Consider the following 26,665-nt stretch of genomic DNA (forward strand, 5'->3'; position numbering starts at 1 on the left):
ATGAGAATCAGCACCTCTAAGTCTGAGGCTATGGTCCTCAACCGGAAAAGGGTGGAGTGCCCTCTCCGGCTCATGAATGAGTTCTTGCCCCAAGTTGAGGAGTTCAAGTATCTCGGGGTCTTGTTCACGAGCAATGGGAGAAGGGAGCGGGAGATCAACAGATGGATCGGGGCTGCTTCTGCAGTGATGCGGAAGCTGCACTGGAGGGAGCTCAGTGTAAAAGCGAAGCTCTCGATTTACCGGTCGATCTACGTTCCTACCCTGACCTATGGTCACGAGCTTTGGGTAGTGATTGAAAGAATAAGATCGCGAATACAAGCGGCAAAAATGAGTTTCCTTCGAAGGGTGGCTGGCCTTTCCCTTAGAGATAAGGTGAGGAGTGCGGCCATCCAGGAAGGGCTCAGAGTAGAGCTGCTGCTCCTCCACATCGAAAGGAGCCAGTTGAGGTGGCTCAGGCATCTGATTAGATTGTCTCCTGGCTGCCTCTTGGGTGAGGTGTTCCAGGCATGTCCCACCGGGAGGAGGCTCCGTGGTAGACCCAGAACACACTGGAGAAATTATGTCTCTTGGCTGGCCTGGGAACGCCTTGGGGTCGCTCTGGATGAGCTGGAGGAGGTGGCTCGGGAGAGGGAAGCCTGGGCTTCTCTGCTTAGGCTCCTGCCCCCGCGACCCAGCCCCAGATAAGAGGAAGAGAATGGATGGAAGGATGGATCTCAGTGTTTTTATTAAGTATTTGCATATCAGTCAGGCCTTCAACTGGGATATTAAAATGCAAAACTTCCAAGCAATACCAGCAAAGTAATGAATATTTTATGTTAAGTAACATGCACTTAATCAAATAATTCAATATACAAACTTTGCCTCTTGTCTTGCAACTAGTAAAAAAAACTTGTAACAGTGGTTTTGCTTTAATAAACAGTATGAAATATAATCTAATCCTGTAGTGTGCTCAAAAAATGCCAGTCTTACAAAAAATTTGATTTCATCTGATTTTAAAGAGAAAAAAGGTAACTGATTAAAACTTTTCAATAAATCACAAACAGGAACATGACACAGGTATGAACAGCTATGGAGCAGTATATTTAACCTATGTTTTGAATGGTTCAGAAGATGTACAGAGCCACCATAAACTAGGTCAGCACTGAGGTAAAAATAAAAAAAGAAACACTGCATGAAAAGTGGGTTTTTCGACAGTTTCTTGACCTGAGGGGGGGGGGGGGGGGGGGGGGGGGGGCTGAGGGAGCACCGACACAGAGAGTCCACAGCAGTTTCCCTACAATTTTCTGTTCTGACCGAAGCCTCCTAGTGAGAGCCCTAAATCTCAATGTGCGCGGCAATATTACATGCCAGAAACTGCAGAAAACCCCACTTTTCATGCAGTGAGTGAAGGTTACAAATGATCTTTTTACAGCCTGACAATGGACTCATCTCTGTTCTTGTCCTGTTGGACCTCAGTGTAGCTTTTGATACTGCTGACCATAACATTTTATTACAGATATTAGAGCATACTATAGGTATTAAAGGTACTGCACTGCAGTGGTTTGAATCATATTTTTTTTTTTTTTTTTTTTTTTTTTTTATTCAATTTATTTCGAACAATCAAAATAAAATAAAAAAACAACAACGAAAAATAAATAAACGTGTAGGAAAATAAAACATACATATATCCATATATGCATACATACACATATTCACCTATATAACAAATGCAAATCAAACATCAATAAATAAATAAATAAAATGACCAGCAATGTATTTTATAACAATCTCAAGGTGTTCGAAAAGGGAGCAGGAAGAAGCAATAGCTTATCTAGTCCTGTCCCCATTGCCTTTTACAAGTTCATAATTAAACTGAATTATAATATTAACCAAACATTTTAACCAAACATGCATACTCTAACACCAGCATGCATGGCTACACACACCTACCCATGCCAAAGTGCCCTGTGATACAATCTACCCAATCTTCTATAGATCATTTTAATGTACATGAAGCTACAATCCAACAATAACAAAAATAACAAAACATCTCATTCGTATTTATACACATTATTTATATGCTCCTTATATTTTTTCTTGAATTGTGCAATAGTTGTACTTAACTTAATTTCATCATCTAAACCAGTGGTCCCCAACCTTTTTTGAGCCGCGGACCGGTTTAGTGTTAGAAAATATTTCCACGGACCGGCTTTTAAGGTGTGGCGAATAAATACGTCAAAATAAATGATATGACCATAACCAAGTGTGATATTTTCTACGTATAATAATAAAAAACGGGAATCCACTTTGTATTCGTATGCAACTCTATCAGCAGCGTCCTTGTAACATCCCGCCTCAACATGAATAACAGGCTCTCTGCCCACAGCGCTCCCTGGTCAGCTGTTAGAGCCATGGTAAAACATGCCTTCAAAATAAGATACACCGCAAAAACAAATACAGTAGAAATCACCTCAGTCGGATTCAAATGGCCCAGTTTGGGGTCTATTATCGAATTTCGCTGCAATGGCTTCTGCTTCATCTATGAATTTGCTTCTGCAAATTTTATAATCTGAAATTTTACTCGTAAGTGCAAGTTTGTAGCTTACACTTGCCACGATTGTCCCCGGTGAAATGAACTGATATAAACACTAAAACAATTTCCAGGCGTTGTTAGTGTGTGTGTAGTTGTGCACGAACGAGCCGATGCATGGAAGTGGGCGGACAGGAGCTGAGGAGGGTTTTAGCGCTAAACTCATCCAGTTTATGCGATCACATTTAACTGGAAATTTATTACAATGGGACCAGATTTTTCATCCGAGGTAGGTGAATATCCGACGGATTTATGTGATGATTTTATTGGAATTAATGTTAGGAAAAATCAGGACCTGCAGATGCCATCCAACTAGAGCGAAAACCCGATTTATGCGACTTCGACTTAGGTGATTTTTACTGTATAAAGCGCATGAAAAATACAACTCACCATAACACTGAATCAGTGTAAGCCCCCTGAGCTTGTTTCTCTGATACTCATTTTTGCTGGCTTCTGGTTTGACTGGGTTCGGCAGATTTCACATGGAGCGTGGCTGCAGAGCCGCGGTGTCAAGCGCTGGAGAGTCAGTTTGATGGCTGGGTCTACCTCACTGCTATCCCCGGTGTTGATAAATAAAAATGGTAAATGGACTAGTTCTTACATAGCGCTTTTCTACTCTTGTTGAGCACTCAAAAATTTAAAGAAGCGTTATGTAGGTCAACCAACCGATTTCGTTAGACAGGCCTGAAGCTTCTGGGTTTAATTTTAGCGGTGACGTATCATGTGAGCAGAAACGTCTTGACACGTCAAGAGGAAGTCATGGAGGGAAGTAACGGAGCGAATCCGGCCATTTTTCAAAATAAAATATAGTTTAGGCGCAGATAATAAGTAAAACGGAAATAATTTAAGTTATTTATTCTTTATGTGCGGCCCGGTACCAAATGTCCCACGGCCCGGTACCGGTCCACGGCCCGGGGGTTGGGGACCTCTGATCTAAACCATTCCACAAACGCACTCCACAAACTGATACACACATACTTTTAAGATTTGAGCGAACACATGGTTGAACAAAGTTACATTTCCCTCTTAGATCAAACCTTCCTTCTCTATTTTTAAAGAAATTTTGAATATTCTTTGGAAGCATACTGTTTTTTGCTTTAAACATCATCTGAGCAGTTTTAAATTTTACTAAATCCATAAATTTCATAAGTTTTGATTTAAAGAATAGTGGATTTGTGTGTTCCCTATACCCAACATTATATATCATTCTCAGTGCTCTTTTTTGCATAATACATATTTTTTGTAGAGAACTCTTATATGTGTTACCCCAAACTTCAACACAATACTCCAAATATGGTAGTAACATTGTACAGTATAAAGTGTGCAAAGTTTTAATATTTAAGATATGCCTATTTTTCCCTAATATCCCTATAATTTTTGCCATCTTATTACACACGTGTTTGATATGGGGTTTCCAACATAACTTGTGGTCCAATATTACTCCTAGAAACTTATGTTGAAAAACTTGCTCAATCCTTACATTATTAATTTCTAACTTTACCACAGTATTAATTTCTTTATTTCCAAACAACATAAATTTTGTCTTAGTTAAATTTAAAGATAATTTATTTCTGTCAAACCAATATTTAAGTTTATCAATTTCTTTACCAACATCATCCAAAACCTGTTTTAGATCATCCCCAGTATAAAAAATAATTGTATCATCAGCAAATATAATAAAATTCAAAACATTAGTCACTCTACATATATCATTAATATACATAATAAACAATTTGGGACCCAATGCTGAGCCTTGAGGAACCCCACATGTAATATTCAAACATAAAGATTTGGACTGACCAATTTGTACATATTGCTGTCTGTTGTCAAGATAACTTTTCAGCCAGTTATTTGCTACCCCTCTCACTCCATATCTTTCCATTTTATATATTAATATTTTATGATCAATAGTATCAAAGGCCTTTTTTAAGTCAATAAATATCCCCACTGCATATTTTCTGTTTTGTATATATTCCGTTATATGTTCCACTAACTCTATCATTGCCAATGTTGTTGACCTGGCTGCCCTAAAACCATACTGACTTTCCATTAATACATTGCATTTTTCATTAAAATTGTCAAGCCTTGCCACAAACAATTTCTCCATTATCTTAGAGAACTGTGAAAGTAAAGAGACTGGCCTATAGTTAGTAAAGTCATGAACATCACCGGCTTTATGTAAAGGAATAACTTTAGCAATTTTCATTCTCTCAGGGAATGTACCTGTTCTGAATGATAAATTACACAGATATGTTAAAGGGGACACAATTCCATCAATTACCTTTTTTACTACCATCATATCAATATCATCACAGTCTGTGGAAAGTTTATTTTTACATTTATTTACCATTTCAATAATCTCTCTTTCTTCTACCGGTTTCAAAAATACTGAATTTGAATTATTAAGTCCACAAAACTCACTTACACTTTTCTGCTCTGATGGTATATTTTGTATTTCCTTGGCCAGTCTTGGACCCACCTTAACAAAAAAATCATTAAATCTATTAACCACCACATTCCTATTTGTAATTGTCATATTATTTTCTATAAAATAATCAGGATAATTATTTTTGCTTGATTTATTTCGAATAATATTTAATATATTCCATGTTTCTTTAATATTGTCCTTATTTTCATTAAATATCTTATTATAATACTCAATTTTGGATTTCCTAATGATACTGATTAACCTATTCTTGTATGTTTTATACCTTTGTTCATTATGTTTCGTTCTACAGTTTATAAATTGCCTATAAAGAGTATTTTTTTTTCTACAAGCATTCTGTAATCCTTTGGACATCCAAGGACATTTTGAGAACTTGTTTTTGTGACAATATTGTTGTATTGGACAGTGTTTATTGTACAAGGTTTTAAAAGTATGTATGAACAATTCATATGCTTTGTTTACATCACCTTCTTCATATACACTCTTCCAGTTATAGTTTAGTAAATTCATTTTGAAAGCTATCTTTATCTAATAGACTCCTATTTGTTCATGTAAATGGGGAGTCTTCTTCACACACTAAGGTTAATTATGGAGTTCCACAGGGTTCTGTGCTAGGACCACTTCTATTTACATTATACATGCTTCCCTTAGGCAGTATTATTAGAAAGCATTGCATCAATTTTGATTGTTATGCAGGTGACACTCAGCTTTACCTATCAATGAAGCCAGATGACACACATCAATTAGTTAAACTGCAGGAATGTCTTAAAGACATTAAGGTCTGGATGATCTCTAATTTCCTGCTTCTAAATTCTTGTACTTGGCCCCACAAATCTTAGAAACATGGTGTCAAACCAGATACTTACTCTGGATGGCATTACGTTGGCCTCCGGTAACACTGTGAGAAATCTTGGAGTCATTTTTGACCAGGATTTGTCCTTCAATGCACATATTTAACAAATATGTAGGACTGCTTTTTTGCATTTGCGCAATATTTCTAAAATTAGAAACAGCCTTTCTCAGACTGATGCTGAAAAGCTCATTTATGCATTTATTACTTCTAGGCTGGACTGTTGTAATTTGTTATTATCAGGCTGTCCTAAAAGCTCCCTGAAAAGCCTCCAGTTGATCCAAAATGCTGCAGCTAGAGTACAGCATTTTGGGGACTAAATATGCTCTCTCTTTCTAGACAGGGACTAGAAAGAGAGAGTAGATTTCTCCCATATTGGCTTGTCTTCATTGGCTCCCTGTTAAATCTAGAATAGAAATTAAAATCCTTCTCCTCACATACAAGGTCTTGAGTAATCAGGCCCCATCTTATCTCAAAGACCTTATAGTCCCATACCACCCCAATAGAGTACTTAGCTCTCAGACTGCTGGCAGAACCTTCAGCTTTCAGGCCAAGCTTATAGTTAGGGCTGGATCAGGTGACTCTGAACCACCCCTTAGTTATGCTGCTATAGGACTAGGCTGCTGGGGGGAATCCCATACTGCACTGTTTCTTTTCATTCACCTTATTTACTTTGTTTAAACTCCACTCTGCATTTAATCATTAATTGTTATTAATCTCTGGCTCTCTTCCACAGCATGTCTTTTTTCTCTCCCCTCAGCCCAACCGGTTGCAGCAGATGACTGCCCCTCCCTGAGCCTGGATCTGCCGGAGGTTTCTTCCTGTTAAAAGGGAGTTTTTCCTTTCCACTGTCGCCAAGTGCTGTTCATAGGATGTCATTTTGAATGTTGGGTTTTCTCTGTATTATTGTAGGGTCTTTACCCGTAATACAAAGCACGTTGAGGCGACTGTTTGTTGTGATTTGTCACTTCATAAGTAAAATTGAATATATATATATATATATATATATATATATATATATATATATATACAGGGGTTTGTCAATGAAACTGAAACACCGGTTTTAGACCACAATAATTTATTAGTATGGTGTAGGGCCTCCTTTTGCGGCCAATACAGCGTCAATTCATCTTGGGAATGACATATACAAGTCCTGCACAGTGGTCAGAGGGATTTTAAGCAATTCTTCTTGCAGGATAGTGGCCAGGTCACGACGTGATGCTGGTGGAGGAAAACGTTTCCTGACTCGCTCCTCTAAAACACCCCAAAGTGGCTCAATAATATTTAGATCTTGTGACTGCAGACCATGGGAAATGTTCAACTTCACTTTCATGTTCATCGAACCAATCTTTCACCAGTTTTGCTGTGCGTATTGGTGCACTGTCATCCTGATACACGGCACCGCCTTCAGGGTACAATGTTTGAACCACTGGATGCACATGATCCTCCAGAATGGTTCAGTAGTCCTTGGCAGTGACGCGCCCATCTAGTGCAAGTATTGGGCCAAGGGAATGTCATGATATGGCAACCCATACCATCACTGATCCACCCCAATGCTTCACTCTGGGCATGCAACAGTCTGGGTGGTATGCTTCTTTGGGGCTTCCCCACACAGTAACTCTCCCGGATGTGGGGAAAACAGTAAAGGTGGACTCATCAGAGAACAATACATGTTTGACATTTTCCACAGCCCAAGATTTACGCTCCTTCCACCATTGAAACCGACGTTTGGCACTGGCACAAGTGACCAAAGGTTTGGCCATAGCAGCCCGGCCGTGTATTATTGACCCTGTGGAGCTCCCGATGGACAGTTTTGGTGGAAACAGGAGAGTTGAGGTGCACATTTAATTCTGCGGTGATTTGGGCAGCCTGGTTTTATGTTTTTTCGATACAATCCGGGTTAGCACCTAAACATCCCATTCAGACAGCTTCCTCTTGCGTCCACAGTTAATCCTGTTAGATGTGGTTTGTCCTTCTTGGTGGTATGCTGACATTACCCTGTATACCGTGGCTCTTGATACATCACAGAGACTTGCTGTCTTGATCACAAATGTGCCAGCAAGACGTGCACCAACAATTTGTCCTCTTTTGAACTCTGGTACGTCACCCATAATGTTGCGTGCATTGCAATATTTTGAGCAAAACTGTGCTCTTACCCTGCTAATTGGACCTTCACACTTTGCTCTTACTGGTGCAATTAATGAAGATTGGCCACCAGGCTGGTCCAATTTAGCCATGAAACCTCCCACACTAAAATGACAGGGGTTTCAGTTTTATTGTCCAACCCCTGTATATACACTGCTCAAATAAAATACAGGGGACACTTAAACAACACAGTATAACTCCAAGTAAATCAAACTTCTGTGAAATCAAACTGTCCACTTACGAAGCAACACTGATTGACATTAAATTTCACATGCTGTTGTGCAAATGGAATAGACAACAGGTGGAAATTATTGGCAATTAGCAAGACACACTCAATAAAGGAGTAGCTCTGCAGGTGGGGACCACAGACCACATCTCAGTACCTATGCTTTCTGGCTAATGTTTTGGTCACTTTTGAATGTTGGTGGTGCTTTCACACTCGTGGTAGCATGAGACGGACTCTACAACCCACACAAGAGGCTCAGGTAGTGCAGCTCATCCAGGATGGCACATCAATGCGAGCTGTGGCAAGAAGGTTTGCTGTGTCTGTCAGCGTAGTGCCCAGAGGCTGGAGACACTACCAGGAGAGAGGCCAGTACACCAGGAGAGGTGGAGGAGGCCGTAGGAGGGCAACAACCCAGCAGCAGGACCGCTACCTCCGCCTTTGTGCAAGGAGGAACAGGAGGAGCACTCCTGTTCCTCCTGTTCCTCCTTGCACAAAGGTGGAACAGGAGGAGCACTCCCAGAGCCCTGCAAAATGACCTCCAGCAGGCCACAAATGTGCATGTGTCTGCACAAATGGTTAGAAAGCAACTCCATTAGGATGGTATGACGGCCCGACGTCCACAGATGGGGGTTGTGCTCACAGCCCAACACCGTGCAGGATGCTTGGCATTTGCCAGAGAACAACAGGATTGGCAAATTCTCCACTGGCGCCCTGTGCTCTTCACAGATGAAAGCAGGTTTACACTGAGCACATGTGACAGCGTCTGGAGATGCCGTGGAGAGCAATCTGCTGTCTGCAACATCCTTCAGCATGACCGGTTTGGCAGTGGGTCAGTAATGGTGTGGGTTGGCATTTCTTTGGAGGGCCACACAGCCCTCCATGTGCTTGCCAGAGGTAGCATGACTGCCATTAGGTACCGAGATGAGATCATCAGACCCCTTGTGAGACTATATGCTAGTGCAGTTGGCCCTGGGTTCCTCCTAATGCAGGGCAATGCTAGACCTCATGTGGCTGGAGTGTGTCAGCAGGTCCTGCAAGATGAAGGCATTGAAGCTATGGACTATCCCGCCCGTTCCCCAGACCTGAATCCGATTGAGCACATCTGGGACATCATGTCTTGCTCCATCCACCAACGTCACGTTGCACCACAGACTGTCCAGGAGTTGGCAGATGCTTTAGTCCAGGTCTGGGAGGAGATTCCTCAGGAGACCATCCATCAGGAGTATGCCCAGGCATTGTAGGGAGGTCATACAGGCACGTGGAGACCACACACAATACTGAGCCTCATTTTGACTTGTTTTAAAGACATTACATCAAAGTTGGATCAGCCTGTAGTGTGTTTTTCCACTTTAATTTTGTGTGTGACTCCAAATCCAGGCCTCCATTGGTTAATAAAATTGATTTCCATTGATGATTTTTGTGTGATTTTGTTGTCAGCACATTCAACTTTGTACAGAACAAAGTATTCAATGAGAATATTTCATTGATTCAGATCTAGAATGTGTTATTTGAGTGTTACCTTTATTTATTTGAGCAGTGTATAATATAGTGTCTTATGCCGTGGCCCACATTTTGGGAACCACTGCTTTATAGGAATGACTTGAGGACTTTCTAGCCTCTGTTATTTGGCACATTATGATACATTTCACTATTCCAGCTACTTTGACGGCCCATTTGTCTTCATGTTCAAAAAATCCTACAACTAAAAAACAAGTTATCTGTCTTTATAGGACACGTTTACTGTTCAGTAGAGATAACAGATTTTAAAACTATTTTCCTTAAGCTGTACACGACTTAGACTTATAAAATGCAGCGTTACTACTGATTTAACATCTTGTTGGTTTTCAGTCTTATAAGGATGACATGTAAAGTTCAGAACTAATCAGACACTCACATACATTTATGTTCACCTTGTGGACACAATCAAACATGATGAGTTAGGAATGAAACCATAAGTCTCATGAAATCATGTGTGAACTTCAGTTTTGAAAACTGCTACTGCTTCTGAATGTTACCAAGACTGTTGGCTAATTGATGATACTATGACAATGAGTTTGTAGGTCACAGACTTAGACATGCTGTTTTCTGTTTTTTTTCTTTTTACTATCTGTATACTTTGCTTGGGAATTCTTACATATCGTCTGTGTCAAATGTAAGCTGTGAAGCAGCGAGTGTTGTATTCACTCCAACCCCAGAGGCAATAAATTTCCCTCATAACAGCTTAAATTGCTGATGAAAATAATGAAGAGTGTTTAGTTCAGTTTAATGTCTGGCTTCATGTGGAAAAGAATCTTTAATTAAAATTTCTTATTTAAAGTTAAACAAATTGCTATCCGTATAATCCATATAAGATACACAATAAAAAGAATCATATATTGGTATGTCATATTTTTAATATGAATCATTATGTTTGTTTGTTTTTATTAACTTTTTTATTAAATTTAATATTTTACTCCTCATGTTCTGAAAGGAACCTTAAAAATAATCAAAGCAAGCTTTAATTTTTTTGACTAGTCTTTTAAGTGTGTAGGGTCTGTACTGAGTGAACTATTCAGAGCAGACTGTGTTACATTGTAGACTTTAACTGTTTACAGATATGATGGCTGATAGGTTCTCTCTGAAATTTGGGAGCAGATCCATTAAAATGTGACAAAAATGGGAAACACTCGCAGACCAGTTTCAGTCAATGCTTAAGATTTTAATGATGCAGAAGATGACAAAAACAGTACATTTGGGGAAATAAAGTGATGCTTAAAGCATTCTTTCCATCACATTCAATTTGCTCCTGTTAAAAGAGTCAATCCAACTCCAGTTTGAGTCACTTGTCGCCTCATTCCTTATGTAGCGTTACAGCGAAAGAAAAAAGGTAAAGATGTAAAATGAGAAACAGATTCTTCAGATTATATGAGATTATTTCACGTCTTTTACTGGTGTACCATGCCTTCGTGTCAGACCAGGAATCATCCACTTTTCAAGACACATACAAATGGGTATTGGTTGTAACAGGGTGCATCATTTATACACCTGCATCCTGTAAACACCAAAAATCAACCTTAAATGAAAATATGATCACATGGACACCGACTTTTCTATACTAAGGGAAATATTTAACTTTGTATAATAGGAAAAGCACCTTTCAGTATTAACTGATAACTAAACTCACAACACTAATAAATCGTTTGGAGGACAATAAGGTTACAGTTCAACATGGTAAAACATACAATGGCTGCCTTTGTTAGAAATAAAATATAGCATTTGTATTACTTTCCTGTCGTTCATTATTATTTGTAACACCAAACAAATCAGCATTTTTTCAGAAATTGTGACTGTTTTTTTTCCTCCTCAACTGACGGTTTACCTGTCCAATTCATGTGTAGGCAGTGCTCTCTGCTCCCAGCATTGTTCGGCTCTGCAGGACACCAGTATGTAAATCTGAAAGGAGTTCCATCAATCCAAAACCAAAAACGCTCCTAGAAAACAAAAATAAATGGACAATAACATTTGAAACAAGCTATATTCTTAGTGTCAGATCTTACGGTTATGAGTACTATACCTGTTGAGCATCAGAGCCTCCGATCCATGTAGGGACAAACCTATGGGTGACACGATATATGACCCTCTGAATTGCACGATACTCTCCGAGATTGCGCACAGATGCCAGGTTTGCATTCTTGGACTGACAGAATCTCTATGGTGGAGATCAACAGACACCAGAAATTTCAAAATGAAAGGATTTCACCAACATAGACTTAAAAAGTATCAAAATGTTAAACAATCAAAGATTTTTACCTGAGCCTGAGCCCAAGTCCAGCGATAGGGAAAGTAGCGGTAGTATCGGTTGCCATATCTAGTCCACCCCACCCGCTTGTGCCAATGGGATTTCACCAACCTATATTTAGAAAGTATCAAAGTGATAAAGTAAACAGAGAAAAGATAAATGGTACTACCATATCAATCAATCAGTTTTTACCTGGCACGAGCCGAAGTCCGTCGATAGGTAGAGTAGCGGTTGTATCGGTTGCCATATCTAATCAGACCCACTGGCCTGTGCCAATGGGATTTCACCAACCTAGATTTAGAAAGTATCAAAGCATTAAAGTCAACAGAGAAAAGATAAATGGTACATCCAAATCAATTAATCAGTTTTTACCTTGCCGGAGCACTGGTCCGGCGCCGGGGAGAGTAGCGGTAGTATCGGTTGCCATATCTAATCCAACCCACACGCCTACGCGATTTGGATTTCCCCAACCTAGATTTAGAAAGTATCAAAGCATTAAATTAAACAGAGAAAAAAATAAATGGTACCTCCAAATGATTCAGTCAGTTTTTACCTTGCCCGAGCCCAAGTCCGGCGACGGGGAGAGTAGCGATAGTATCGGTTACCATATCTAATCCAACCCACCCGTCTGCGCCTATGGGATTTCATCAACCTAGATCTGGAAAGTATCAAAGCATTAAAGTCAACAGAGAAAAGGTAAATGGTACATCCAAATCAATCATTCAGTTTTTACCTTCCCCGAACCCAAGTCCGGCGACGGGGAGAGTAGCGGTAGTATCGGTTGCCATATCTAATCCAACCAACCCGCCTGCGCCAATGGGATTTCCTCAGCCTACACTTAGAAAGTATCAAAGCATTAAAGTAAACATAGAAAGGACAAATGTACACCCAAATCAATCATTCAGTTTTTACCTTGCCCGAGCCCGAATCCGGCGATGGGGAGAGTAGCGGTAGTATCGGTTGCCATATCTAATCCAACCCACCCGCCTGCGCCAATGGGATTTCACCAACCTAGATTTAGAAAGTATCACAGCATTAAAGTTAACAGAGAAAGGATAAGTGATACATCCATATCAATCAATCAGATTTTACCTTGCCCGAGCCCAAGTCCGGCGATGGGGAGAGTAGCGGTAGTATCGGTTGCCATATCTAATCCAACCCACCCCGCTGCGCCGATGCGATTTCACCAACCTATATTTAGAAAGTATCAAAGCATTAAAGTAAACATAGAAAGGACAAATGTACACCCAAATCAATCATTCAGTTTTTACCTTGCCCGAGCCCGAATCCGGCGATGGGGAGAGTAGCGGTAGTATCGGTTGCCATATCTAATCCAACCCACCCGCTTGCGCCAATGGGATTTCACCAACCTAGATTTAGAAAGTATCAAAGCATTAAAGTCAACAGAGAAAAGATAAATGGTACATCCAAATCAATTAATCAGTTTTTACCTTCCCCGAACCCAAGTCCGGCGACGGGGAGAGTAGCGGTAGTATCGGTTGCCATATCTAATCCAACCCACCCGCCTGGGCCAATGGGATTTCACCAACCTAGATTTAGAAAGTATCAAAGCATTAAAGTAAACATAGAAAGGACAAATGTACACCCAAATCAATCATTCAGTTTTTACCTTGCCCGAGCCCGAATCCGGCGATGGGGAGAGTAGCGGTAGTATCGGTTGCCATATCTAATCCAACCCACCCGCTTGCGCCAATGGGATTTCACCAACCTAGATTTAGAAAGTATAAAAGCATTAAAGTCAACAGAGTAAAGATAAATGGTACATCCAAATCAATTAATCAGTTTTTACCTTCCTCGAGCCCAAGTCCGGCGACGAGGAGAGTAGCGGTAATACCGGTTGCCATATCTAATCCAACCCACACGCCTGCACCAATGGGATTTCACCAACCTAGATTTAGAAAGTATCAAAGCATTAACATAAGCAGAGAAAGGATAAATGGTACATCCAAATCAATTAATCAGTTTTACCTTCCCCGAACCCAAGTCCGGCGACGGGGAGAGTAGCGGTAGTATCGGTTGCCATATCTAATCCAACCCACCCCTCTGCGCCAATGGGATTTCACCATCCTCGATTTAGAAAGTATCACAGCATTAAAGTTAACAGAGAAAGGATAAGTGATACATCCATATCAATCAATCAGATTTTACCTTGCCCGAGCCCGAATCCGGCGATGGGGAGAGTAGCGGTAGTATCGGTTTCCATATCTAATCCAACCCACCCCCCTGCGCCGATGCGATTTCACCAACCTAGATTTAGAAAGTATCAAAGCATTAACATAAGCAGAGAAAAGATAAATGGTACATCCAAATCAATTAATCAGTTTTACCTTCCCCGAACCCAAGTCCGGCGACGGGGTGAGTAGCGGTAGTATCGGTTGCCATATCTAATCCAACCGACCCGCCTGCGCCAATGGGATTTCCTCAGCCTACACTTAGAAAGTATCAAAGCATTAAAGTAAACATAGAAAGGACAAATGTACACCCAAATCAATCATTCAGTTTTTACCTTGCCCGAGCCCGAATCCGGCGATGGGGAGAGTAGCGGTAGTATCGGTTGCCATATCTAATCCAACCCACCCGCTTGCGCCAATGGGATTTCACCAACCTAGATTTAGAAAGTATCAAAGCATTAAAGTCAACAGAGAAAAGATAAATGGTACATCCAAATCAATTAATCAGTTTTTACCTTCCCCGAACCCAAGTCCGGCGACGGGGAGAGTAGCGGTAGTATCGGTTGCCATATCTAATCCAACCCACCCGCCTGGGCCAATGGGATTTCCCCAACCTAGATTTAGAAAGTATCAAAGCATTAAAGTCAACAGAGTAAAGATAAATGGTACATCCAAATCAATTAATCAGTTTTTACCTTCCCCGAACCAAAGTCCGGCGACGAGGAGAGTAGCGGTAATACCGGTTGCCATATCTAATCCAACCCACACGCCTGCACCAATGGGATTTCACCAACCTAGATTTAGAAAGTATCAAAGCATTAACATAAGCAGAGAAAGGATAAATGGTACATCCAAATCAATTAATCAGTTTTACCTTCCCCGAACCCAAGTCCGGCGATGGGGAGAGTAGCGGTAGTATCGGTTGCCATATCTAATCCAACCCACCCGCCTGGGCCAATGGGATTTCCCCAACCTAGATTTAGAAAGTATCAAAGCATTAAAGTAAACATAGAAAGGACAAATGTACACCCAAATCAATCATTCAGTTTTTACCTTGCCCGAGCCCGAATCCGGCGATGGGGAGAGTAGCGGTAGTATCGGTTGCCATATCTAATCCAACCCACCCGCTTGCGCCAATGGGATTTCCCCAACCTAGATTTAGAAAGTATCAAAGCATTAAAGTCAACAGAGTAAAGATAAATGGTACATCCAAATCAATTAATCAGTTTTTACCTTCCCCGAACCCAAGTCCGGCAACGAGGAGAGTAGCGGTAATACCGGTTGCCATATCTAATCCAACCCACACGCCTGCACCAATGGGATTTCACCAACCTAGATTTAGAAAGTATCAAAGCATTAACAAGGGCAGAGAAAGGATAAATGGTACATCCAAATCAATTAATCAGTTTTACCTTCCCCGAACCCAAGTCCGGCGACGGGGAGAGTAGCGGTAGTATCGGTTGCCATATCTAATCCAACCCACCCCTCTGCGCCAATGGGTTTTCACCATCCTCGATTTAGAAAGTATCACAGCATTAAAGTTAACAGAGAAAGGATAAGTGATACATCCATATCAATCAATCAGATTTTACCTTGCCTGAGCCCGAATCCGGCGATGGGGAGAGTAGCGGTAGTATCGGTTTCCATATCTAATCCAACCCACCCCCCTGCGCCGATGCGATTTCACCAACCTAGATTTAGAAAGTATCAAAGCATTAACATAAGCAGAGAAAAGATAAATGGTACATCCAAATCAATTAATCAGTTTTACCTTCCCCGAACCCAAGTCCGGCGACGGGGTGAGTAGCGGTAGTATCGGTTGCCATATCTAATCCAACCGACCCGCCTGCGCCAATGGGATTTCCTCAGCCTACACTTAGAAAGTATCAAAGCATTAAAGTAAACATAGAAAGGACAAATGTACACCCAAATCAATCATTCAGTTTTTACCTTGCCCGAGCCCGAATCCGGCGATGGGGAGAGTAGCGGTAGTATCGATTGCCATATCTAATCCAACCCACCCGCCTGCACCAATGGGATTTCCCCAACCTTGATTTAGAAAGTATAAAAGCATTAAAGTTTACTGAGAAAGGATAAGTGGTGCATCCAAATAAATTAATCAGTTTTTACCTTGCTCGAGCCCAAGTCCGGCGACGACGAGAGTAGCGGTAGTATCGGTTGCCATATCTAATCCAACCCACCCCTCTGCGCCAATGGGATTTCCCCAACCTCGATTTAGAAAGTATCACAGCATTAAAGTTAACAGAGAAAGGATAAGTGATACATCCATATCAATCAATCAGATTTTACCTTGCCCGAGCCCAAGTCCGGCGATGGGGAGAGTAGCGGTAGTATCGGTTGCCATATCTAATCCAACCCACCCCGCTGCGCCGATGCGATTTCACCAACCTAGATTTAGAAAGTATCAAAGCATTAAAGTAAACATAGAAAGGACAAATGTACACCCAAATCAATCATTCAGTTTTTACCTTGCCCGAGCCCGAATCCGGCGATGGGGAGAGTAGCGGTAGTATCGGTTGCCATATCTAATCCAACCCACCCACCTGGGCCAATGGGATTTCCCCAACCTAGATTTAGAAAGTATCAAAGCATTAAAGTAAACATAGAAAGGACAAATGTACACCCAAATCAATCATTCAGTTTTTACCTTGCCCGAGCCCGAATCCGGCGATGGGGAGAGTAGCGGTAGTATCGGTTGCCATATCTAATCCAACCCACCCGCTTGCGCCAATGGGATTTCACCAACCTAGATTTAGAAAGTATCAAAGCATTAAAGTCAACAGAGAAAAGATAAATGGTACATCCAAATCAATTAATCAGTTTTTACCTTCCCCGAACCCAAGTCCGGCGACGGGGAGAGTAGCGGTAGTATCGGTTGCCATATCTAATCCAACCCACCCGCCTGGGCCAATGGGATTTCCCCAGCCTAGATTTAGAAAGTATCAAAGCATTAACATAAGCAGAGAAAGGATAAATGGTACATCCAAATCAATCATTCAGTTTTTACCTTGCTCGAGCCCGAATCCGGCGATGGGGAGAGTAGCGGTAGTATCGGTTGCCATATCTAATCCAACCCACCCGCTTGCGCCAATGGGATTTCACCAACCTAGATTTAGAAAGTATCAAAGCATTAAAGTCAACAGAGAAAAGATAAATGGTACATCCAAATCAATCAATCAGTTTTTACCTTCCCCGAACCCAAGTCCGGCGACGGGGAGAGTAGCGGTAGTATCGGTTGCCATATCTAATCCAACCCACCCGCCTGGGCCAATGGGATTTCCCCAACCTCGATTTAGAAAGTATCAAAGCATTAAAGTAAACATAGAAAGGACAAATGTACACCCAAATCAATCATTCAGTTTTTACCTTGCCCGAGCCCGAATCTGGCGATGGGGAGAGTAGCGGTAGTATCGGTTGCCATATCTAATCCAACCCACCCGCTTGCGCCAATGGGATTTCACCAACCTAGATTTAGAAAGTATCAAAGCATTAACATAAGCAGAGAAAAGATAAATGGTACATCCAAATCAATTAATCAGTTTTACCTTCCCCGAACCCAAGTCCGGCGACGGGGAGAGTAGCGGTAGTATCGGTTGCCATATCTAATCCAACCCACCCCCCTGCGCCAATGGGATTTCACCAACCTCGATTTAGAAAGTATCACAGCATTAAAGTTAACAGAGAAATGATAAGTGATACATCCATATCAATCAATCAGATTTTACCTTGCCCGAGCCCGAATCCGGCGACGGGGTGAGTAGCGGTAGTATCGGTTGCCATATCTAATCCAACCGACCCGCCTGCGCCAATGGGATTTCCTCAGCCTACACTTAGAAAGTATCAAAGCATTAAAGTAAACATAGAAAGGACAAATGTACACCCAAATCAATCATTCAGTTTTTACCTTGCCCGAGCCCGAATCCGGCGATGGGGAGAGTAGCGGTAGTATCGATTGCCATATCTAATCCAACCCACCCGCCTGCACCAATGGGATTTCCCCAACCTTGATTTAGAAAGTATAAAAGCATTAAAGTTTACTGAGAAAGGATAAGTGGTGCATCCAAATAAATTAATCAGTTTTTACCTTGCTCGAGCCCAAGTCCGGCGACGACGAGAGTAGCGGTAGTATCGGTTGCCATATCTAATCCAACCCACCCCTCTGCGCCAATGGGATTTCCCCAACCTCGATTTAGAAAGTATCACAGCATTAAAGTTAACAGAGAAAGGATAAGTGATACATCCATATCAATCAATCAGATTTTACCTTGCCCGAGCCCAAGTCCGGCGATGGGGAGAGTAGCGGTAGTATCGGTTGCCATATCTAATCCAACCCACCCCGCTGCGCCGATGCGATTTCACCAACCTAGATTTAGAAAGTATCAAAGCATTAAAGTAAACATAGAAAGGACAAATGTACACCCAAATCAATCAATCAGTTTTTACCTTGCCCGAGCCCGAATCCGGCGATGGGGAGAGTAGCGGTAGTATCGGTTGCCATATCTAATCCAACCCACCCGCCTGGGCCAATGGGATTTCCCCAACCTAGATTTAGAAAGTATCAAAGCATTAAAGTAAACATAGAAAGGACAAATGTACACCCAAATCAATCATTCAGTTTTTACCTTGCCCGAGCCCGAATCCGGCGATGGGGAGAGTAGCGGTAGTATCGGTTGCCATATCTAATCCAACCCACCCGCCTGCGCCAATGGGATTTCACCAACCTAGATTTAGAAAGTATCAAAGCATTAAAGTCAACAGAGAAAAGATAAATGGTACATCCAAATCAATTAATCAGTTTTTACCTTCCCCGACCCCAAGTCCGGCGACGGGGAGAGTAGCGGTAGTATCGGTTGCCATATCTAATCCAACCCACCCGCCTGGGCCAATGGGATTTCCCCAGCCTAGATTTAGAAAGTATCAAAGCATTAACATAAGCAGAGAAAGGATAAATGGTACATCCAAATCAATCATTCAGTTTTTACCTTGCTCGAGCCCGAATCCGGCGATGGGGAGAGTAGCGGTAGTATCGGTTGCCATATCTAATCCAACCCACCCGCTTGCGCCAATGGGATTTCACCAACCTAGATTTAGAAAGTATCAAAGCATTAAAGTCAACAGAGAAAAGATAAATGGTACATCCAAATCAATCAATCAGTTTTTACCTTCCCCGAACCCAAGTCCGGCGACGGGGAGAGTAGCGGTAGTATCGGTTGCCATATCTAATCCAACCCACCCGCCTGGGCCAATGGGATTTCCCCAACCTCGATTTAGAAAGTATCAAAGCATTAAAGTAAACATAGAAAGGACAAATGTACACCCAAATCAATCATTCAGTTTTTACCTTGCCCGAGCCCAAATCTGGCGATGGGGAGAGTAGCGGTAGTATCGGTTGCCATATCTAATCCAACCCACCCGCTTGCGCCAATGGGATTTCACCAACCTAGATTTAGAAAGTATCAAAGCATTAAAGTCAACAGAGTAAAGATAAATGGTACATCCAAATCAATTAATCAGTTTTTACCTTCCTCGAGCCCAAGTCCGGCGACGAGGAGAGTAGCGGTAATACCGGTTGCCATATCTAATCCAACCCACACGCCTGCACCAATGGGATTTCACCAACCTAGATTTAGAAAGTATCAAAGCATTAACATAAGCAGAGAAAAGATAAATGGTACATCCAAATCAATTAATCAGTTTTACCTTCCCCGAACCCAAGTCCGGCGACGGGGAGAGTAGCGGTAGTATCGGTTGCCATATCTAATCCAACCCACCCCTCTGCGCCAATGGGATTTCACCAACCTCGATTTAGAAAGTATCACAGCATTAAAGTTAACAGAGAAAGGATAAGTGATACATCCATATCAATCAATCAGATTTTACCTTGCCCGAGCCCGAATCCGGCGATGGGGAGAGTAGCGGTAGTATCGGTTGCCATATCTAATCCAACCCACCCCCCTGCGCCAATGCGATTTCACCAACCTAGATTTAGAAAGTATCAAAGCATTAACATAAGCAGAGAAAAGATAAATGGTACATCCAAATCAATTAATCAGTTTTTACCTTCCCCGAACCCAAGTCCGGCGACGGGGAGAGTAGCGGTAGTATCGGTTGCCATATCTAATCCAACCCACCCGCCTGGGCCAATGGGATTTCCCCAACCTAGATTTAGAAAGTATCAAAGCATTAAAGTAAACATAGAAAGGACAAATGTACACCCAAATCAAGCACTCAGTTTTTACCTTGCCCGAGCCCGAATCTGGCGATGGGGAGAGTAGCGGTAGTATCGGTTGCCATATCGAATCCAACCCACCCGCTTGCGCCAATGGGATTTCACCAACCTAGATTTAGAAAGTATCAAAGCATTAAAGTCAACAGAGTAAAGATAAATGGTACATCCAAATCAATTAATCAGTTTTTACCTTCCTCGAGCCCAAGTCCTGCGACGAGGAGAGTAGCGGTAATACCGGTTGCCATATCTAATCCAACCCACACGCCTGCACCAATGGGATTTCACCAACCTAGATTTAGAAAGTATCAAAGCATTAACATAAGCAGAGAAAAGATAAATGGTACATCCAAATCAATTAATCAGTTTTACCTTCCCCGAACCCAAGTCCGGCGACGTGGAGAGTAGCGGTAGTATCGGTTGCCATATCTAATCCAACCCACCCCTCTGCGCCAATGGGATTTCACCAACCTCGATTTAGAAAGTATCACAGCATTAAAGTTAACAGAGAAAGGATAAGTGATACATCCATATCAATCAATCAGATTTTACCTTGCCCGAGCCCGAATCCGGCGATGGGGAGAGTAGCGGTAGTATCGGTTGCCATATCTAATCCAACCCACCCCCCTGGGCCAATGGGATTTCACCAACCTAGATTTAGAAAGTATCAAAGCATTAACATAAGCAGAGAAAAGATAAATGGTACATCCAAATCAATTAATCAGTTTTTACCTTCCCCGAACCCAAGTCCGGCGACGGGGAGAGTAGCGGTAGTATCGGTTGCCATATCTAATCCAACCCACCCACCTGGGCCAATGGGATTTCACCAACCTAGATTTAGAAAGTATCAAAGCATTAAAGTAAACATAGAAAGGACAAATGTACACCCAAATCAATCATTCAGTTTTTACCTTGCCCGAGCCTGAATCCAGCGATGGGGAGAGTAGCGGTAGTATCGGTTGCCATATCTAATCCAACCCACCCGCTTTCGCCAATGGGATTTCACCAACCTAGGTTTAGAAAGTATCAAAGCATTAAAGTCAACAGAGAAAAGATAAATGGTACATCCAAATCAATTAATAAGTTTTTACCTTCCTCGAGCCCAAGTCCGGCGACGAGGAGAGTAGCGGTAATATCGGTTGCCATATCTAATCCAACCCACACGCCTGCACCAATGAGTTTTCACCAACCAAGATTTAGAAAGTATCAAAGCATTAACATAAGCAGAGAAAAGATAAATGGTACATCCAAATCAATTAATCAGTTTTACCTTCCCCGAACCCAAGTCCGGCGACGGGGAGAGTAGCGGTAGTATCGGTTGCCATATCTAATCCAACCCACCCGTCTGCGCCAATGGGATTTCCCCAACCTAGATTTAGAAAGTATCAAAGCATTAAAGTCAACAGAGAAAAGATAAATGGTACACCCAAATCAGTCATTCAGTTTTTACCTTGCCCGAGCCCGAATCCGGCGACGGGGAGAGTAGCGGTAGTATCGGTTGCCATATCTAATCCAACCCACCCGCCTGGGCCAATGGGATTTCACCAACCTAGGTTTAGAAAGTATCAAAGCATTAAAGTAAACATAGAAAGGACAAATGTACACCCACATCAATCATTCAGTTTTTACCTTGCCCGAGCCCGAATCCGGCGATGGGGAGAGTAGCGGTAGTATCGGTTGCCATATCTAATCCAACCCACCCGCCTGGGCCAATGGGTTTTCACCAACCTAGGTTTAGAAAGTATCAAAGCATTAAAGTAAACAGAGAAAGGACAAATGTACACCCACATCAATCATTCAGTTTTTACCTTGCCCGAGCCCGAATCCGGCGATGGGGAGAGTAGCGGTAGTATCGGTTGCCATATCTAATCCAACCCACCCCCCTGCGCCGATGCGATTTCACCAACCTAGATTTAGAAAGTGTCAAAGCATTAACATAAGCAGAGAAAAGATAAATGGTACATCCAAATCAATTAATCAGTTTTTACCTTCCTCGAACCCAAGTCCGGCGACGGGGAGAGTAGCGGTAGTATCGGTTGCTATATCTAATCCAACCCACCCCCCTGCGCCGATGCGATTTCACCAACCTAGATTTAGAAAGTATCAAAGCATTAACATAAGCAGAGAAAAGATAAATGGTACATCCAAATCAATTAATCAGTTTTTACCTTCCTCGAACCAAAGTCCGGCGACGGGGAGAGTAGCGGTAGTATCGGTTGCCATATCTAATCCAACCCACCCGCCTGGGCCAATGGGATTTCCCCAACCTAGATTTAGAAAGTATAAAAGCATTAAAGTTTACTGAGAAAGGATAAGTGGTGCATCCAAATAAATTAATCAGTTTTTACCTTGCTCGAGCCCAAGTCCGGCGACGAGGAGAGTAGCGGTAGTATCGGTTGCCATATCTGATCCAACCCACCCCTCTGCGCCAATGGGATTTCTCCAACCTCGATTTAGAAAGTATCACAGCATTAAAGTTAACAGAGAAAGGATAAGTGATACATCCATATCAATCAATCAGATTTTACCTTGCCCGAGCCCAAGTCCGGCGATGGGGAGAGTAGCGGTAGTATCGGTTGCCATATCTAATCCAACCCACCCGCCTGCGCCGATGTGATTTCACCAACCTAGATTTACAAAGTATCAAAGCATTAACATAAGCAGAGAAAAGATAAATGGTACTTCCAAATCAGTTAATCAGTTTTTACCTTCCCCGAACCCAAGTCCGGCGACGGGGAGAGTAGCGGTAGTATCGGTTGCCATATCTAATCCAACCCACCCACCTGGGCCAATGGGATTTCACCAACCTAGATTTAGAAAGTATCAAAGCATTAAAGTAAACATAGAAAGGACAAATGTACACCCAAATCAATCATTCAGTTTTTACCTTGCCCGAGCCCGAATCCGGCGATGGGGAGAGTAGCGGTAGTATCGGTTGCCATATCTAATCCAACCCACCCGCCTGCGCCAATGGGATTTCACCAACCTAGATTTAGAAAGTATCAAAGCATTAAAGTTAACATAGAAAAGATAAATGGTACTTCCAAATCAGTTAATCAGTTTTTACCTTCCCCGAACCCAAGTCCGGCGATGGGGAGAGTAGCGGTAGTATCGGTTGCCATATCTAATCCAACCCACACGCCTGCGCCAATGGGATTTCCCCAACCTAGATTTAGAAAGTATCAAAGCATTAACATAAGCAGAGTAAAGATAAATGGTACATCCAAATCAATTAATCAGTTTTTACCTTCCCCGAACCCAAGTCCGGCGATGGGGAGAGTAGCGGTAGTATCGGTTGCCATATCTAGTCCAACCCACATGCCTGCGCCAATGGGATTTCCCAAACCTAGATTTAGAAAGTATCAAAGCATTAAAGTCAACAGAGAAAAGATAAATGGTACATCCAAATCAATTAATCAGTTATTACCTTGCTCGAGCCCAAGTCTGGCGACGGGGAGAGTAGCGGTAGTATCGGTTGCCATATCTAATCCAACCCACACGCCTGCCCCAATGGGATTTCACCAACCTAAACTTAGAAAGTATCAAAGCATTAATGTAAACAGAGAAAGGATAAATGATACATGCAAATCAATTAATCAGTTTTTACCTTGCTCGAACCCGAGTCCACGTCCGGCAACAGGGACAGTAGCGGTAGTATCGGTTGCCATATCTAATCAAACCCACCTGCCTGCGCCAATGCGATTTCACCAACGTAGATTTAGTAAGTATCAAAGCATTAAAGTAAACAGAGGAAAGATCAATGGTACATCCAAATCAATTATTAGTTTTTACCTTGCTCGAGCCCAAGTCCGGAGATTAGTAGAGTAGCGGTTGTACCGTTTGCCATATCTAATCCCACTCACCCGCCTGCGCCAATGGAATTTCACCAACCTAGATTTAGAAAGTATAAAAGCATTAAAGTTTACCGAGAAACGATAAGTGGTGCATCCAAATCAATTATTCAGTTTTTACCTTGTTCGAGCCCAAGTCCGGCGACGAGGAGAGTAGTTGTAGTATCGGTTGCCATATCTAATCCGACCAACCCTCCTGCGCCAATAACATATGGCTCTTTTCTCAACATTAACCTCTCCTGAAAACAAACAAATAATACTTTAGTAAACATGCATGTAACTTTAAAAACATCTTGTAATTCTCATGTAGTTGCATGTTTTCATTTTACTTTTTTGTTCTATGTACCGTTCATGCTTTGGATGATTGAAATATATATATTTCCTTATATGTATGTTAATATATTTTTATCCTCTATGTTCGGGATATTGACGTGCTATTTTTTCTGTTCATCATGACAAACATATTATTAGTTTTGATGAAATTCTAGAAAATGTAGATCAACCTGGTTGAGTTGATCCCTTTCCCACAGCACTGCTCCCTTCTTCTGGAAGAGCAAAACAAATTAAAATATCAGATGTTGACTTTGATCAATATTTTTTCTTTTTGTTGTATTCATATACAGGATTTATATTATACTATATATTTGTATGAATAATTACATGCATATATGCATTTTGTGCATTGTACTACTCACCAGCAACAGTGGTCAGAGCCACTATTGCACAAAGAAGTGCAGACACAGTCAGCAGCTTCATGGTGATATTTACTATCACTGTGAAAAACAAAATGCCCAAAGTGATTGGCAGCTCATTAAAGAAAGCATAGGAGATAGTCTGAGAGTTTTCAGCCAACCTTTGCCATAATATCTTCTTTCCTTTCAGCACCAGCTGGTAGCTTCAGCCTTCCAGTGAGAAGGTGCTGGACAGCTTTCAGACCAGCGCTTATATACTTTTTCTTTGTAGTTGCAAAACCAGGAACTAACACTGAAAAAACTGACACGTGTGTCATTTGACTCATTGCAATTCTTTCACAACCAAAACAAAAATAACTGTCACATTCCGACTTCATTTTACACATTGTCTGGTCAACATAGACGTTCCAGACAGTTCAACCACCGGAACAACAAACAAACAAACAAAACAATTTCTTTTAGGCCAAAAAAAACGTGTTCAGGGATTTTTTAAAAACACTGTAATTAGAGTTAATGTCAGTGTTTTAAAGTCATAATTGTTATTACACAATACAAAGTTCCTCCTGGTTTAAAAAGTCAGAAATGTGTTCTTACACCATCAGTGTCACTTTTCCAGACTGTCAGTGGTCACGAGAAAAATAATTTCACTACATTTACTACAGAATGAGAGTGTTCATAATTGTCTTATAGAAAAACCTATGAAATCATTGTATCACTGACAGGCTTACCTCAGCACTTTGATATGGATTAAAAGGATGTTGAAAATGGCTTCTGCTATTTCAGAGTAAATTATTCAATTAAATTTTATTCATGTTTAGCGCCAAATCACAACAAACAGTCTCCTCAAGGTGCTTTATATTGTAAGGTAAGGACCATACAACAATTACAGAGAAAACCCAACAGTCAAAACGACCCCCTATGAAGAAACACTTGGCGACAGTGGGAAGGAAAAACTCCCTTCTAACAGTAAAAAACCTCCATCAGAACCAGGCTAAGGAAGGTGCAGTCATCTGCCACGACCGGTTGGACATTATCACCAGCAACATTATCATGGAGCTCGCAACAGCTGTGTTGATTTACTCAAACGACACATGGTTTGATGACATTTTCATGAGATCTAACATTTGTCATAATGAGAGTCCTGGGAAAAAAATAGTAAGATTCCAAATTGTAAGGAAAACTCAGCATGTTACAGATGTCTTGCAGCTTACCAACGGGCCACACAGAGTGTAGGGTGCCACAACAATTTTGTTTATCTTACTTGTTACACATTTGATTCTCAAGACACCCATTTAATGATTTTACTTTTGCTTTTAAAAGAACTCAGCCAAATATTTGAACCTATAGACTTTTGGAAGAGTTTGAGATCTTGGGGTTAATGTGAAGTATGCTGATCTTTATTATTTTTTTCCCCCCCTGATTCCTGCATTGTATTCGTACACTCCAGTAGACCAATGAAAATGAATTCATTACTTTTGTCTTCACTTGTGTAGAAGATAAGAAAGAATTGTCCACTTTGTTAAATAACTTTATGTTAAAAGCATCCTTTTCATAAGACATTCAGTGTCCTACTATTCCAAGAGATTATCCAGCTCCAGTCAATGTCACTTGTTAGTTCATTTTTTATGTAGTGTTGCAGCAAATGACAAGAAATATTTTGCCTTCACCT

General features: G+C 41.6%; 1 protein-coding gene across 32 annotated transcripts; it reads right to left on the reverse strand.

Moving 5' to 3' along the window:
* Positions 1 to 10,913: 10,913 nt before the first annotated feature.
* LOC115796732 (uncharacterized) lies at positions 10,914 to 25,233 on the reverse strand. Of its 32 annotated transcripts, none has more exons than XM_030753117.1 (68): positions 25,158 to 25,233; positions 25,000 to 25,077; positions 24,808 to 24,849; positions 24,426 to 24,543; positions 24,246 to 24,344; positions 24,061 to 24,141; positions 23,881 to 23,979; positions 23,701 to 23,799; positions 23,521 to 23,619; positions 23,341 to 23,439; positions 23,162 to 23,260; positions 22,982 to 23,080; positions 22,802 to 22,900; positions 22,622 to 22,720; positions 22,262 to 22,360; positions 21,904 to 22,002; positions 21,724 to 21,822; positions 21,545 to 21,619; positions 21,365 to 21,463; positions 21,186 to 21,284; positions 20,647 to 20,745; positions 20,467 to 20,565; positions 20,288 to 20,386; positions 20,108 to 20,206; positions 19,928 to 20,026; positions 19,749 to 19,847; positions 19,569 to 19,667; positions 19,390 to 19,488; positions 18,492 to 18,590; positions 18,312 to 18,410; positions 18,132 to 18,230; positions 17,953 to 18,051; positions 17,773 to 17,871; positions 17,594 to 17,692; positions 17,415 to 17,513; positions 17,235 to 17,333; positions 17,055 to 17,153; positions 16,875 to 16,973; positions 16,696 to 16,794; positions 16,517 to 16,615; positions 16,337 to 16,435; positions 16,157 to 16,255; positions 15,978 to 16,076; positions 15,799 to 15,897; positions 15,619 to 15,717; positions 15,440 to 15,538; positions 15,260 to 15,358; positions 15,081 to 15,179; positions 14,902 to 15,000; positions 14,722 to 14,820; positions 14,542 to 14,640; positions 14,363 to 14,461; positions 14,184 to 14,282; positions 14,004 to 14,102; positions 13,825 to 13,923; positions 13,645 to 13,743; positions 13,466 to 13,564; positions 13,286 to 13,384; positions 13,107 to 13,205; positions 12,927 to 13,025; positions 12,748 to 12,846; positions 12,568 to 12,666; positions 12,387 to 12,485; positions 12,207 to 12,305; positions 12,026 to 12,125; positions 11,790 to 11,924; positions 11,595 to 11,706; positions 10,914 to 11,267 (listed from the first exon to the last, which is right to left on the reverse strand). In XM_030753117.1, exons 2-68 carry the CDS (start codon positions 25,058 to 25,060, stop codon positions 11,197 to 11,199), a joined length of 6,537 nt encoding a protein of 2,178 aa, XP_030608977.1. In that variant the 5' UTR covers positions 25,061 to 25,077; positions 25,158 to 25,233; the 3' UTR covers positions 10,914 to 11,196. The 32 variants fall into 32 exon arrangements, with proteins under 32 accessions (XP_030608977.1, XP_030608976.1, XP_030608980.1 ...); XM_030753116.1 differs by having other exon boundaries at positions 12,568 to 12,672; XM_030753120.1 differs by lacking the exon at positions 23,701 to 23,799 and having other exon boundaries at positions 12,568 to 12,672.
* Between the last annotated feature and the right edge of the window lie 1,432 nt (positions 25,234 to 26,665).

This window comes from Archocentrus centrarchus, chromosome 18, assembly GCF_007364275.1.
Source record: "Archocentrus centrarchus isolate MPI-CPG fArcCen1 chromosome 18, fArcCen1, whole genome shotgun sequence".
Classification (NCBI taxonomy): Eukaryota; Metazoa; Chordata; class Actinopteri; order Cichliformes; family Cichlidae; genus Archocentrus; species Archocentrus centrarchus.

Coding starts and splice junctions, on each gene's coding strand:
- LOC115796732 (XM_030753116.1), bottom strand. CDS start 25,060: ATGAAGCTGCTGACTGTGTCTGCACTTCTTTGTGCAATAGTGGCTCTG. Junction 23,081..23,161: donor CGGACTTGGGTTCGGGGAAG/GTAAAAACTGAT, acceptor TTGTAAATCTAG/GTTGGTGAAATCACATCGGC. Junction 16,974..17,054: donor CGGACTTGGGTTCGGGGAAG/GTAAAAACTGAT, acceptor TTCTAAATCTAG/GTTGGTGAAATCCCATTGGC.